Source organism: Ammodytes marinus (assembly GCF_949987685.1).
Source record: "Ammodytes marinus genome assembly, chromosome: 7".
Lineage (NCBI taxonomy): Eukaryota > Metazoa > Chordata > Actinopteri > Uranoscopiformes > Ammodytidae > Ammodytes > Ammodytes marinus.
Window position 1 is genome coordinate 17,150,987 of NC_137211.1, and position 14,665 is coordinate 17,165,651.

Here is a 14,665-nt window from a genome sequence, read left to right on the forward strand (position 1 = left end):
TATAAAGGGGTGCTTATAATGGTGATTGCCATTGAGTAACGTTTCAAATCATGAACATTTGAAGCCTAGTTTGTGGTCTTAGTGCAGAACAAGGAGCCAATCTGCTTCTGATTTCAACATTGTCATCGTTTCTCTTGTGTATTTCAGTGCCAGATTCCCAGGAACAGGACATTTTCCTCTGGCGGAAGGACACAGGCTTCGGCTTCCGTATACTTGGAGGAAACGAACCCGGGGAGCCAGTAAGTATCCATCCACCTTTGAATCCTATAAATAGCTTATCCCACTAGCTTATACATTTCAATACTAAAGTGACTAATCTACACCTATACAGTGACTAATCTACACCTATACACCCCGTACATTCCAATGCTGCTCATTCTAATTATCTGAATGCTTTGCTCTTTTTTTATTATGCTTCCCAGATCTATAAGAGGTTCTGTTTTGATAGTTTTCTCCATCTTTCCTTTTCCTTGGGCTTTTCTGCCTTCAAACCGGGGGAAGAAGAGAGTCCTAACGCATCACTTTGTATCTAACTGGAGCTGGTGCTCTCTGGGGGATTATAAAGACAGCTTGTTAAGCAAAGGCAAAGGCCTTACCCACAATCCCTCCTGTTGTGCGCCATATATTTGTCTTAAAGGAGGAGGGCGTGAGAGGGAGAGTCGAAGGCAGATATTGAAGAATAGAGGGAAATAAAATGGCAGCAGGCTTCAGGTCAACCCCACAGGAGTTAGTTACTTGTTGTTTGTGCCAAAACTGCTGGATGGTAGGCCTAGTTGTGCATCTGTTATTGTCAGAGCTGTGTGTAGTGTGCACTCCCACACAATGCCTACAGCACACAATCTTCTTCGTGGCTCGAAAATAGGCTGCATTGGCCTTCTCTGGATGATTGTTTCGTCAGCTACTAATACCTTGAAGTAATGCAACAGTAGACTCTCAAAACGCTTCTGTGTTACACAGATTATTTCAAAAATTGGAAGGAGATAATCGCGCTGAGTCATTGCTCTCTCTGGTGGCTGGTGTTTTAATTTAATCCAGTTTTTAATGACTCTTCTTAATTAGCCAGAGTACAGTGTCATAATTATAAAGCCACTGTATTCACGTCGCTCTGTTGAGAGACTAGACAATGAACTACAGCATTGTGTAACAAAAGTCAATAATCCGTAACATCATGACATGCATTGTGTGTGTGCTTGCCTTTTTCCCAGATCTACATAGGGCACATAGTGAAATACGGGGCAGCAGATGAGGACGGGCGCCTGCGGTCGGGCGATGAGCTCATCTGTGTGGATGGCACGGCGGTGGTGGGCAAGTCTCACCAGCTGGTGGTGCAGCTGATGCAGCAGGCGGCTAAACAGGGCCACGTCAACCTCACCGTCAGACGCAAGACAACCGGATACGGAGGTGATGAGGGCTCTATGTAGACCTTGTGCATCTATGTGTTCTCATACATGTGTCACATTCATGTTATATAAACAGGATGGACACTGTTTTACTCTTTGGTGACCTTAGGCAGAACGTCTTTACCTTCAATAAGGTTTCCTCAAATGAACAATCAAATCTAAAGTTAAAGGTGGAGTCAGCGATTCCGGAGAACGCTTGTCAAAATCACTTTTTTTTGTCAAAATCAGTTTCTATCTGTTCACGATCCGCTACCAGTCTGTACTGTGTGCACGCAAAAAAATCCAGTGCTAATATACAGCCTAGTACTTGTTAAAAGGGCATGTAAACAAAGGGTATGGAAACAAAAGTGTCCCACTGTAGATAGCAACATGCCTGTTTACACAGCCTAGGCTGTGTATTAAAACTGACATTCTTTTCAGGGGCACACACAGTAGCTGATCGTGAGGAGAATACTCCGGTTTCGACATTAACATTGATTTCGACAACAAGCATTCTCCAGAATCGTTGTCTCCACCTTTAAAAAACATTCCAAAGTAATGCCCCTCTAACCAGTTTGTTCTCTGTTCCTTCTCGTCCCCAAGTGTCGAAAGGGGAAGGTGACATTCCCCCGTCGCCGGCCTCCTCCCACCACAGCAGCACCCAGGCCCCCAGCCTGACGGAGGGCAAGCGGACGCCCCAGGGCAGCCAGAACTCTCTCAACACAGTCAGCTCCGGCAGCGGCTCTACCAGCGGCATAGGGAGCGGCGGTGGAGGTGGCAGCGGGAGCGCAGTGGTGCCTGCCTCCCTGCAGCCCTACGATGTGGAGATCATGCGTGGAGAAAACGAGGGCTTCGGTTTCGTCATTGTGTCATCCGTTTCAAGGCCGGACTCCGGCACCACATTTGGTAAGTGAGGCAGACTTGAGCGGGAGACATTATTCAGATTGACAGGGGACTTACATTCAGTTTCACACAATCATTAATTTTGTTTATCATAGGCTGACTCTTAAACTCTTTGCCTTCAACGTGGTTGATTTAAGATTTTAATCCGACGCAACAGTTACAAACTGCCATCTTTATTAATAATATAAGGCAAGGAAAATATTGAAGGATTCCTCTTGCGAAAATGTAATGTAAACATTTTTAATTATATTATATTTAAAAAATAAATGTTCTCATGCAATGCTTTTCAGGCCCTTTGGAGCCCTGTGTATACCCTAAACCATTTGATCCAAAAGAAACAAAAGCCTAAGATTTGGTTCTCCTATGAATACCTCCAGCAAAGAAAAATGTCCACAATGTAAAATGACAGATACCACCTTCTTGCAGTGTTAAAATATATTTTTTACAGTTACTCCTCATTGAGTTTCTTCCTCTTTATGAATAGCAGGTGAGTAGTGTTTTGACGTATGTGCCCTTATGCCACAGATGGAGGTCACACACCTACTATCATGAGCTTGACGTATGTGCCCTTATGCCACAGATGGAGGTCACACACCTACTATCATGAGCTTAGGGATAAAGAAATCTCTTGATGTGTTGAGTGCACTCCCTCCTTTCAGGATCAGGCTGGCTGCAGCGCTACCATAAAACACCATCATCACAGATTCATGCCCTCACCGATTCATTCGGCATGTAATTGAAATATACTCAGCACACTCCATAGCTGTCTATACCATTTACATATGACAGCAAAACAGCTAAATTGCATGTAATAAAGTAGCTTAGGCCTTGATGAGGAATTGTAGATGTCCTCCTTGAACAAATGTGGCATTAACCTTCGAGTGATGAATTTCCAACATCAATGTCATGCCAAGGTCCATTGTATAGTTAGCCATTATGATGATGTACTGCAGTGTGTCACAGAAAAAAAAACTACAAGAATGGATGAGACGTTAGCCACACTGACTGCCCATGGACGATTTCATTGATCCCATGGGCTAATGGTGTTGCTATGCAAAATGCAACGGCAAGAATTACTTTGTTATTTATAGTGACACCAGTGACAGTTCTAGTCAACAGCCGTGTCTAAATGTCTCACAGTCTTTTGAGGTTTCCGTTTTTTTTGCTGCATTCCCCTGCTCTGCTACATCACTGTTCCTCCTGGGACCATGAGATGAATGAACTTTGTGCTTTCATGTGTTGAATTGAGACCGTGCTGTTGTAGCATCTTGCACTCACTCACTCTACTAATGGATTCCAACCGTGTGGGACATGAGCTGAAACTTGACAGAGGAATGTGTATTACTAAAAAAAAGGAAAAAATAAAACATTGCTCCGAGGATTCTTCCAGGAGTAGTACATGTTTTTCAGTCCCTTGAAGAACAAAGCACAGTCAGCTGATTCAATCCCCACCATACATCATGGCTATATGTAAACCATTTTGATCCAGTCCAGGGGAGCGCCCATCACCCCCTTTCTCATCCTCACCTACCGTGACGTGAGGATTGGTGTTGTGCTCACCAGATTGGGTATTAAATCCTGGGTACTTGCCAAACGCTGTGATGTCCCACTTGTCATTATTTAGATAGCGCGACAGCCATACAAGTGTATTTTTCAATCACGACAGAGGGAGGGTTTAGCTGCTGAAGTCAGGTGATGTAATAAATATGTATGTGGCAGAAATAATGGATGGAGGAGGGTGGGGCAAAGGGAGGAGCAGTGATGAAGGGAGTGAGATGGAGGAAGGGTGAGGAGAACTGGACTTCCCCGGGGTCTCTTCAGAGCTCCTGTGTAAACAAGATGTGCAGTACTGAGCACTGTCACTCGCAGTGCTTGCATTAACCACGTGGCTAGCACCAGACCCTATGCTATACAGGCTCCACATCTCACCTCAAAAGACACGCCCAAATTACCCAAACATCTTGCACTCCACTGCAGCAATGATTGTATGCTCATTGATCCCTGGTAGGGAGGAGAGGGCATGATGCTATAACCAGCCTATCGATAGGCTGTCAAGCGTTGGCCACTCTGGGCCCTAAACCAGTGGCAAATGATTCAGAGTCTATTGATTTAAAACTTCAAACCCACCCCCTCTTTCTGACGCATCTACTGTAGTATTCTGCATGTGTACTGATATCAATAACTTGGGACGCACAACTTAATGTTTTTTTCTATGGGTGAATTGTGAGAATTGGTTATTTGGATAATTAACCTCTCTTCACGTCTGTTTCTCCCTTTTTTCTTTCCATCTTTTCCTTCTTATTTAATACATATAAATAAATCAACCAATCAACACACACAATATGTACACTAACTAACAAACAAACAAACAAACACACACACAAACATGTGTTAACACAAAAGCTGGGAATGCTTGTGTGGCCATGCCCCACAAAATAGGACGCATCATCGAGGGGAGCCCGGCTGACCGCTGTGGGAAGTTGAAAGTAGGGGACCGAATATTGTCTGTAAACTGCTGCTCCATCACCAACAAGTCTCACTCGGACATCGTCAACCTGATCAAGGAAGCCGGGAACACAGTGTCGCTCAGGATCATCCCAGGTGATGGTAAGACTTTTGGCTTCCAGGCTCACGTAGCTGTTTCATAATGCAACATGGTGTGACTTATTCATGTCTGTGGTGGAATGGAAAGGGCAAGAGCACTTTTCATCAGGGTAGGAACCCTGGTATCTCAGAGTGAGCTACTGAGGAGGAGTACGGTGAAGTTGCCCTCTTAGACAGTTCTTATTTTTTCTCTTGTGTTTTTTTTCCCTGCGCCGAATATCGCTTATTTGCATATTATTTTGTCAGTTAAATGAAGTTTAATGAAGTTCTTCCTGTTGGTGTTAATCTGGACAGTTTAGCTAAGGAAAGGAAGTAGATCCCGCCATAAGCGCATAGTATCGCAGCACAAACAGTTTGTGACCACATAACCTTCACATTTTGGGTAAAATAGGTAATGTACCTAGGTTTGTTTGTTTCTGGCTGAGCCACTAGACAACCAACAAAAAAACAGCGTGGAGCTCTTTTGTAATACTGTCCATAGAGAAAGAAATTGAAGGGATTAGAGGTGAGATAGGTGGGATCACCAGCTAATAATGCAATGTTTCCTAGTAGAAAACATGACATGGCCTTGTGATATCGGTATGTTGGCATTTATTGATATACCATATTCTTATTTCCAATTAGAGGAATGACCTGCTAAACACAGACAGGAGGCAAGAACACTGCAGTTTCCACTGACATGGCCAGTGTTAATGGAAACTGCAGTCTTCTTGCCGATGATCAAAATGAATTGGAGAATGGCAAGAAAAAGACAATTGTCTTCTGTTATTCCTACGTGCAGCTTGGGCCTGTGTTATCCATGAGCAAATGGCAACATCGCAGGCAGTTAGCATTAGGCTGAATAGAGAAGCGTCTTTTTTTCTTTTTTTTTTTAAGTAGCTTTTTTTTCATTTGATTTTCCTGTGTTTCTTTCCAGAATCTTCCAATGCTTCTCTGCTGACTAATGCTGAGAAGATAGCTACCATCACCACCACACACACACCTCAACAGTCCACAGAGTTACGGTAAGTGTTTTTTAAATATGAATAAATGCAACTGTATTTCTATAATATATTGTTTAATATAGCACACAATGTATATTCATATGGGATTTATTTTTTAAAGGAATAACGCAAAATCAAAAGGAGCCCCTCCTCCTCCACCCACACAAAGTCAGACACAGGTAAGAATAAATGATTTCATTTAATAGTTATTTCTTGTCTTGGTTTTACATCGATACTTCAGTTACCTACTAACTGATACAGTATAATAACACGCTGCAATAAACAGAGAGAAAAGAAAGCTACAATCATTAGTTAATACAAAGCTTTTTCTATTTGAGTTGACAAACAATGGCGCACATGTTCAGACAGCCTATTCTGTAAGGCATTCACAGTGTTTGTTCATATAAGTAGCAAGAGAAATAGTGAAGTAAAGAACGGAATAAGAGAACAGTTCAGTTATGGCCAATCATGCCCTGAAGTGGGTGTGAATGTAGGATTGCTCCCCTGAAAGTTCTGAAATCAGAAAGGATTGGGGGTAGGGAACTTCTGAAGCTATTCAACCACCCGGCAAGAGGTTCTGGTAGAGCATACTGGCATTCTAAACTTCAAGGATTGCTAACATTTGCATACCTACTTACTTAACATTCATGCAGGGACAGCCACACTTGCACACTCTGACACAAGAGTGCTGGGGACGACTGAGATGAGATAACCCGAACAGAAAAGGGCCATAAATCAACAAACAAAAAAAATGTATTATATGTTTATTATTATTCCTAAACTCAGTTAAAGGTGAAGTAAGCAGTTTATTTATATTAATATAAGTGTTAAATCGTTCTTTATTCATACATTAATCACTTACACGATGTGCGCATTTCATAAAGCCAATCTCTTAGTCAGCTGCTCTGCATGTAATAAGCAATTCAACTTTATGTAGTATCCCGAAATTGTATCCAATCACAAGAGAGAACGCTACAAACCGACACCCGTCCGCACCCGTCTCACTTATGGTCTCACTGCCGGTGCACGCCAGAGCGACAGATGGGTGAATGTTTATGCGCCTACAATGGCGGAGCAGGTAAAAATCCTTCCCAATGTCTGTTTTGATGGTTTTTATCATGTTTCATCACACTTATGGATCTGAGATGATGCTAGATAACTTGCTGCTCGAAGACCGCTGTGCATTAATGTGGTGACGTAGGGACGAGCGAGGGGACTGCTAACTGCAGTAACTGACAGGAAGTTAGCTAAAAGAACCATTCCGCTTACAGCTCCTTTAAAGCTCCCATATTATACACTTTTCGGTACTATTATACACCATATTATATGGTCTTAGTGGTCCCTAATACGTTTTTCTTTAATTGTTTGCTGAAAAAAACTTTCAGATAATTTATTGTACTATGCTGATGTTCAGCTAATCTCACAATGGCCTATTTTTAAAAAAAGAGCTGCAGCTCCCCTCGTAAATAGACAATCTTTGAGCTCCCCCCGCCCCCTGTCCGGAAGCGAAGCCAGATACGCCTCGCCCTCTGTCTGTCAGGGCCGTGGACCAATAAGAAATAGGGGTGTGGGCTGCACAGTGGAAGCTTCTGGCTTTCCAGTTTGTGAGGTCAGAAAAGGGGAGAATTCTGACTGGAGTATATTGGGTGGGGGAGGGGTGGGGGTTTCAGAAAGGGGGAGAGTGAGAAAAGGAGAGTGTTATTTTTTTAAATATTTTGGCAGTCTCTAGGCACACCGTGGACCCATGGATATGTTAGAACACATTTAAAAAGTGCATTTAGCATAATATGTGACCTTTAAGAAAAAAAAATATATATGTTGGGATGTCATATCCTCAATTGTATCTCTATTTTTCTATTACATCCAGATATCTCACACAGATTATGCCTGACTGTTTTACTTTATCTGGAAAAATCACACATATACAGTACCCAGACCCAGATAAACTAAGTGCATGTCATTAGAAGGTTTTCCACACATTGACCTTTTAAGTTGAGGTACAGTATCTGCAAAACTGACATTCAGGTGAGTGGCTTGATTATGATAAAAGCTTTGGAGCTGCCTGGGAGTGCCAGAGAAAATGATTTTGTGATAAAGACTATACTTCTATTGGGAGGGAACTTTTGATGAGTATGTGAAGTTTGGGGTCCATTCCCTTTTGCTACCCTTTTTTTTAGTTATATGCACCCTGATCACAGGCTGCTATTTCCATTCATTATTCATACATTGTACGGTTTTGCACTGACATTTTGGGAGTGTTCATGGGATGTCTCTTGACTATTCCTGAAATTTCACCTCACCTCTTGACTCCCTTATTATGCACCATGGATTAGTCAATCCTGCTTTCCAGTCTCAGAATGAGTTTGATGCAGTTGCTCCAATTCAAAGATATTTAAAATAGAAAGAAGTGTAAAGAGAATATGTGCTTAATGCCACAAGGTTTAGCCTAACAATACAAATCTAACAATAGTAATATAAGAATAAGAAGTAAATAAGTATGGACATTATACAGTACTACAATATGTACAGAAATGTTAATACTGGAAATAACTTTCACTTTATCTCTGCTTTCCTGTCTCATAGGATGCAGAGTTCTACTCGGTGGACCTGGAGCGGGACAGTAAGGGTTTCGGCTTCAGCCTGAGAGGAGGACGGGAGTACAGCATGGACCTGTACGTGTTGAGACTAGCGGAGGACGGAGCTGCTGTCAGATGTGGCAAGATGAGGGTATGGGAGCATTACAAGCTGAATTTGTGACTACTACAGATAGTTTATTTATTATATTTAAGCTTTTTTTCTCTCTCCTATACATCTTTGCATGCTACATCCCCTCTTTGAAAACTATTGATGAAACACTATAACATCAGCCCGCTCTGACAGCAAACATGGCCTCTTTGTCTTAGGTGGGAGATGAGATCCTGGAGATTAATGGTGAAAGCACAAAGAACATGAAGCACTCGCGTGCCATTGAACTGATCAAGAACGGCGGCAGGAGGGCTCGGCTCGTTCTCAAACGTGGGGATGGATCTGTACCTGAATATGGTAGGTAGACAGGTTGCAATGTTGTTGGTTTTTTTTCTTGTTTTCCTTTACATACAACTGCTAATGCCAGCACTGAAATTTGACATTGTTCCAGCTGTGCACACTGCAGACTAAAATAAAGCTTCTGTTCTGCTTAGTGCTCCACAGTGACATTTTTCATTATTATATTATACATACATTGTTCTATTTTTTAGAAATAGATTTTCATGAATTTTAATACTGCAAATTTAAATATAATTTTTTAAAGAAAGACACTTTCTGATTCAAACAACCTGTCACGGTTTCAGCAAGAGTGAGCTGTCAAATAGTATTGATCAAAGGAAGATTGGTTTACCTCAAAAGGTTGTTCAGTGATTTATACTTCATAGGAGCTGTAGATGAAAACAGATGTTTTTCAACCCCCCATGAGTGATATGTTCTGCTGGTGAACTACTCCTCTCACAGTCATATGGTTGTACTTTTCTGCATTCTTTTCCTGTTTATATGGGGTTTCATTTGTCTTGCACTTTTCCTCCCTCTCAGATGGTTTATTGATACTGTATGAAGTGTAATATGTTCTTGTCTTTCACAAAATACCCTTCTCTATATTAAGATGCACTGTAAAACAGCATCTTGTCTGTTTTATTTGTTTTTTCTATCTTTCCTTCTTTCTGTCTGATTGTCTCTTGTTGCTGGGCTCTTCCTCGTCTCTCCAGCGATGATGGCCCCTCATCTCGCTGTTGGTACAATGAGGAATGACAAGATGGGAGAGCCCTGTTTCTACCTAATGGGCCAAAATCAGACCACGGTTTGTAGGCAAAAGTCTGTCCCAATCCACTCTCCCTTTCATCTTTTCCTTTCGATTGGATCCACCCTTCCTTCCAGCTCATGCCTACCTGAATTCCACTTTTTGTGTGTTTGCGCGCAGGTGTGTTTACATAGTGTGCATGCTTTATGTCTTGTCATGCCTGAATGGAACTTAAATGTAAATCTGCACACTTTCAAACCCCACCCCAGCCACACACCAGATATTCTTACTGGGACTAATTAAATGCCACTGCTCATCCAATGCTGCTGCCACAGCAACATTTCTCTAATTTGGCAGACTTGCAGCCAAGCACACTTGTTTTTATGTTTTGTTTTTTGCTTTCGGTTTGTTCTTCCCAATGATGCCCATTGAGCTGTTCACCATTTTGTTTTGAATTGTTTCCTAGGTGCCTGCTGTGTCATTGATACCCCCTGCCCTACACTTGCCTATGTGTTGCACCTGCTGTTGTTACTGACAACACCTTGTGTCTCAACCCAATAGAGAAAGCATATTGAAGTGGAATCACTTAAATGCATTTTATGTGTATAGATGTGACACATCAATTTCTATTAGCCTGATTGTTTTTTGGGATATTTACAGCACATAAAATACCATGTATATGCATGATATCCATACATCTCTGCATTGACTTTCTGTCATGTCAATGCAAGAGCTCACATGAACCAATAACGAAAGCAATGTTTGCTGAAAATAAAACATTTCATATGTTATTGATGTGCAACAATTCCTCAACCTCATACCTGTTATAAGATGTTTGTTGTCAACCAATTGACCTTCCCTTCTCCTCTCCTGCAGACGGCAGCAGTGACGGGCACACTCCCACACCCGGGGCACAAAACACTTCGGAAGTGAGGACGCTGCCACCCAACAGCCGATATCACACCTCATTGGAGTCCAGTTATCCACCAGACCTTCACAAACCATCACGCCAGGAGGAGGCTGTGCGTGGCCGAGACAGGGACAGGAACAGGGACAGGGCTGGGTCCGATCAGATGGACTACCAAGGCCGGCAATTTAACCCACACCATCATCACACCTGGAATAACAATCACAGTCAAAGTAGCCTCAGACAGCCGTCTCCGGACGACAACAACAGCAACAGCGGCGGTAACAAGAAGAGCCGAGGACGCAAAGTCAAGAAGTCCGAATCGGAGAGCGGCATCTCTAAACTCCTAAAGACTCTGAGGAAAGACAGCTCCGGGAAGAAGGCTGCTGCCGCCCAGAAACTAAGGGGGCGAGAGCTCTCCAGCAGCAGCAGTACTTTGGACGGGAGGTTTCGTCCGCAGCGCCGCGGCTCCCTGGACCGCTCGCCCACCCGAAATCGCGGCTCGTCTCCCGATCGCCGGCGGGCCAAGTCCATGGACCGCAGGGCAGAGAGAAACCCTCGGGACCGTACGCCCGAGAGGGAGCCCGATGACGGAGGGTTCCTAGCAGTCACCCCCGAACGCAAGTTCTATGAACGGAGGCTGCTGAAGGACAGGCAGATGCCTGGGCGAGTCAGTGTGGCCTCGACCCCGGAGCGCTCCAACAACAATGGGGATGCCTTGTCTCTTTCCAGGGGCCGTCCATACGATAGAGCCACAAAGAACGGCAACGTCTTGAGAGACTCTTCCTCAGAGCGGAGGCAGGAGAGCTGTCTGATGATGAACGGGACGCCTGAGCGACCATACCGAGTGGAGCGGGACTCTTCCCCCGACAGCAACTACAGCCGGGACGAGCTGAACTATGCAGCAGCACCCAGACTTAAGGACTACTACAGCATGATGAAGAACAACGCTGCACACAACAATGCTGCCTACAACAACACAGGCCATAACAACAACGCTGTAGGCCACAGCCCAGGCCAACTCCCTGAGCCCAAGAGAAGGCTGTACAAAGAGACCCCCAAAGACCTCAGCATCTAGAGCAGAGCAGAGATCCCCCATCCCCCTCGCCACTCTCTCCTCTATCTGTGCAAAATATGTACCATACACTGGAATTGGACTTCTGAGGATACTAACTCTTAGGCTTTATTTGGTCGACTGGTTTGTTGATTAATTTGATTGACTTAACTACTTGTGATCCCATCCAGAGATTCATAAAACAGCAGGAGTACAATCCGTCCATCAGTTCATACTGGTTGTTTTTGTCATTGTTATAGTTATTTTAAACATAAAATAAATTGTTGTACTATAGTAAAGGTATTGTATGTGCCTGCATATAAAATCAGTGATATTGCTTTTTGTAGGCATTGCTGAATCTGAATATTTGTTCCCTCGAAAGGTATGAAACATTCTTCCAGATGTGGTAACTTCTAACTACTAAGCTTGTTTTTTGAACATGTTTTTAGATGTCTTTTCCATTCCTGAATTGCTTTACTGAACAAACTATAGCACAAGACACTGATGGTTCACTAGAACTGTGAAAGGTCCCGTTGGACAAGGCAAAAACTCTAAATTTAAGATCTGATGGTAAATGTAGAGTGTTAATTATATAAATAATATATGACTTTTTTACATTTGCTCACTATTTATTTTTGATTTGGCACATATCTTGAGCAAGCCTCATCAAATTTGTAAGGACCAAGGTAGAAGTGCACACTGTACCTGGGGAAGCATGTTGTACCCTTACTTGTTTTGCATCCTTGATATGTGTGGCAGCTTGCCCTCCTTTGCCTAAATACATTCACACACTCTCCAAATCAAGATAATATATCAGACAACTGATGGGAAAATTGTCAATGGTGCTTGTAGTTTTCCCTTTGAAGAGGATTATAACAATAAAAATGATATTAACAATACTCAGTTTGTACTGATGTTGCAGGAAAGGGACCTGACTCACTAATAATTACAGGCAAAAAGATCATGGTAGATTCTCTGTTGTGGGAAAATGAGTTATCTAAATTTGTTGCTCACCGTATTTTAAATTTAGTACCTTGGATAAATCTGCATTATTCCAGAATACCAGCTTGAAGCTGCCATAATATATGATTTGTCAGATATGCCAAAAAGAAAAAAAAATAACAAAAACAAACAGATGTATAAATTGTCCCTGTACGACATGCATGTGTAAATCTAAGTGTAGTTTAACCATTTTATCTGATAGGTCTGAGCAAAAATAATCGATAAGGAACATGCACTGTAATCCCACAGTAATTGCTAGCCCTGTCCTCATGTTGCTGATAAACACATTTTTGCACCGACCGCCGCCTTGGTCCTGACAGAAAGAGGTTTGTTGTGTTGGTAATGAAGTACCGGTACAGGAGACGACTAATCTGCCATGCTGAGCCATGCTGTCACGCCACTGGAGTCTGACTGCTGCTTTATAATGTGTTTTATGTGTATTCTCTGTTTTATGTTTCATTAGAGAACTCAAAATATATTGGATATACCACAACAAATGCATTGTTTGATCACTGTTGTCGCCATGGTACTGTATTAACAAAAAAAAAGAAGAAGAGAAAAAAAGAAACACATTTTAGAAGTTAACCTGTTGGCTATCACCTGTAAAGAGTTTCTTTTCCCAATGTAACTATTAGGAACCTGTCAAGGAATAAAATGTTGCCTTTTTCTTGTACAAAAGAGAAATTTATGAAAAACCTCAGCAGTGAGGAATGTGATATTGTGTTTATATCTCTGAAATGGACCTGATGATTTATGGGAAATGTGTTGATTTACTCTGGATCAGGTATGTAAAGACATTTTAAAATGTAAGACTGTATTTGGTCAATCAGAAACTGTTTGATGGTTTGAATCTCTCTCGATGGTTAGCCTGCCTTTGTATTATAAAGCACTTGTATGCAGTCTGTGTTCTTCAAGCATTAGTTCTTGCAATGTGCTCCGGACATAATGCTGTCTCTGTGTTGATAAAAGCAGTACATGTATATGGGCCAATCTTTTTTTTTTCTTTTTCTTTTTTTTATAAAACTATGCATATATAAATACTACATTGTTCATAGCTTTATTTGACCCATGAAGCTATACATAACATTAGTCTAAGTACAAGTAGATGTGGACTTATCCAGCTTCTTTCCTTGAGATGGATTACAATGTATATGTAGCTATCAAAAGAAGTCTGTGAATGCTATTTTTATTATCAAATAAAGTTTTCCATACAAATTCAAAAGGATTTCATATTTCTGCTCTGCTGCTGTTCATTAAATTCCCTGGAGAGGCCCTTGAGTTTGCATGCTCTTTTTATTGAAATTGCACTGGAGTGTCAGTCAGTCACACTATGTTGGAACAGGCTTTGTTTTAGACACAGTCGACACTGGGGGATTTTTTCAAACAGCGACTTTACACTGGTTTATAAACACTCACAAAATCCACAAAATAACATGGAAATGGAACAGTGTTGAAAGAAAAGTCAGTAGTATGGGCTGTCAACTCCATTGCCTTGCTTATCTACATAGGCCTATAGCTTGGGTATTTCATCACATTTGTATAACACAAAATGGTGCAGAAGGTACAGCAGTGCAAACCATACCATCTAACTGCATACACTCAAGGAAAAAATTCAAAATCTTGGGTTTTTCATATTTTGAAAGATATCATATCCCTGATATAGTGTTTTGTCAAATGGTCCAATATAATGATACTACATTATATTTAAAATTATCGGACACTCAGTCAGACTGTCAGTGTTGAAGTCAAGCACACCTAAACTGAGATTAACCCTGCGTTCCAATCATAGATAGTAAATAATATATTCCAATCCCCATACTTCCCTACTATTTAGTATGCCAGAAAAAGATTTAGGATATCCCAATACATGCACGTCAATTGTAGTATGCTGAAAATACATAAATGCTCCACTACCACTAACTCCAACAGCATTTTGCAGTATTCCGTCTTTATTCTTGACATTTCTTGACATAATGAAAACAAATCTTCCTTATCTGATTTTTTTTTCCCTTCCTGTGGCCCTAAAACTCTTCTGTACTTTAGTATGTAGTGTAGTAAAAAGAA

At 41.8% G+C, this 14,665-nt stretch overlaps 1 protein-coding gene across 2 annotated transcripts in view; it reads left to right on the plus strand.

Moving 5' to 3' along the window:
• LOC307253104 (membrane-associated guanylate kinase, WW and PDZ domain-containing protein 1-like) overlaps positions 1-13,706 on the plus strand; it is a 92,833-nt gene extending 79,127 nt beyond the window's left edge. For both annotated transcript variants that reach the window (XM_080030975.1, XM_080030974.1), the window contains 9 exons: positions 148-239; positions 1,206-1,401; positions 1,983-2,285; positions 4,686-4,889; positions 5,803-5,890; positions 5,991-6,048; positions 8,453-8,596; positions 8,773-8,911; positions 10,515-13,706. In XM_080030975.1, the coding sequence (XP_079887101.1) occupies positions 148-239; positions 1,206-1,401; positions 1,983-2,285; positions 4,686-4,889; positions 5,803-5,890; positions 5,991-6,048; positions 8,453-8,596; positions 8,773-8,911; positions 10,515-11,623 (2,333 nt within the window). In that variant the 3' untranslated portion in view covers positions 11,624-13,706. The remainder of the gene's footprint in view (positions 1-147; positions 240-1,205; positions 1,402-1,982; positions 2,286-4,685; positions 4,890-5,802; positions 5,891-5,990; positions 6,049-8,452; positions 8,597-8,772; positions 8,912-10,514) is intronic.
• Positions 13,707-14,665: the final 959 nt, after the last annotated feature.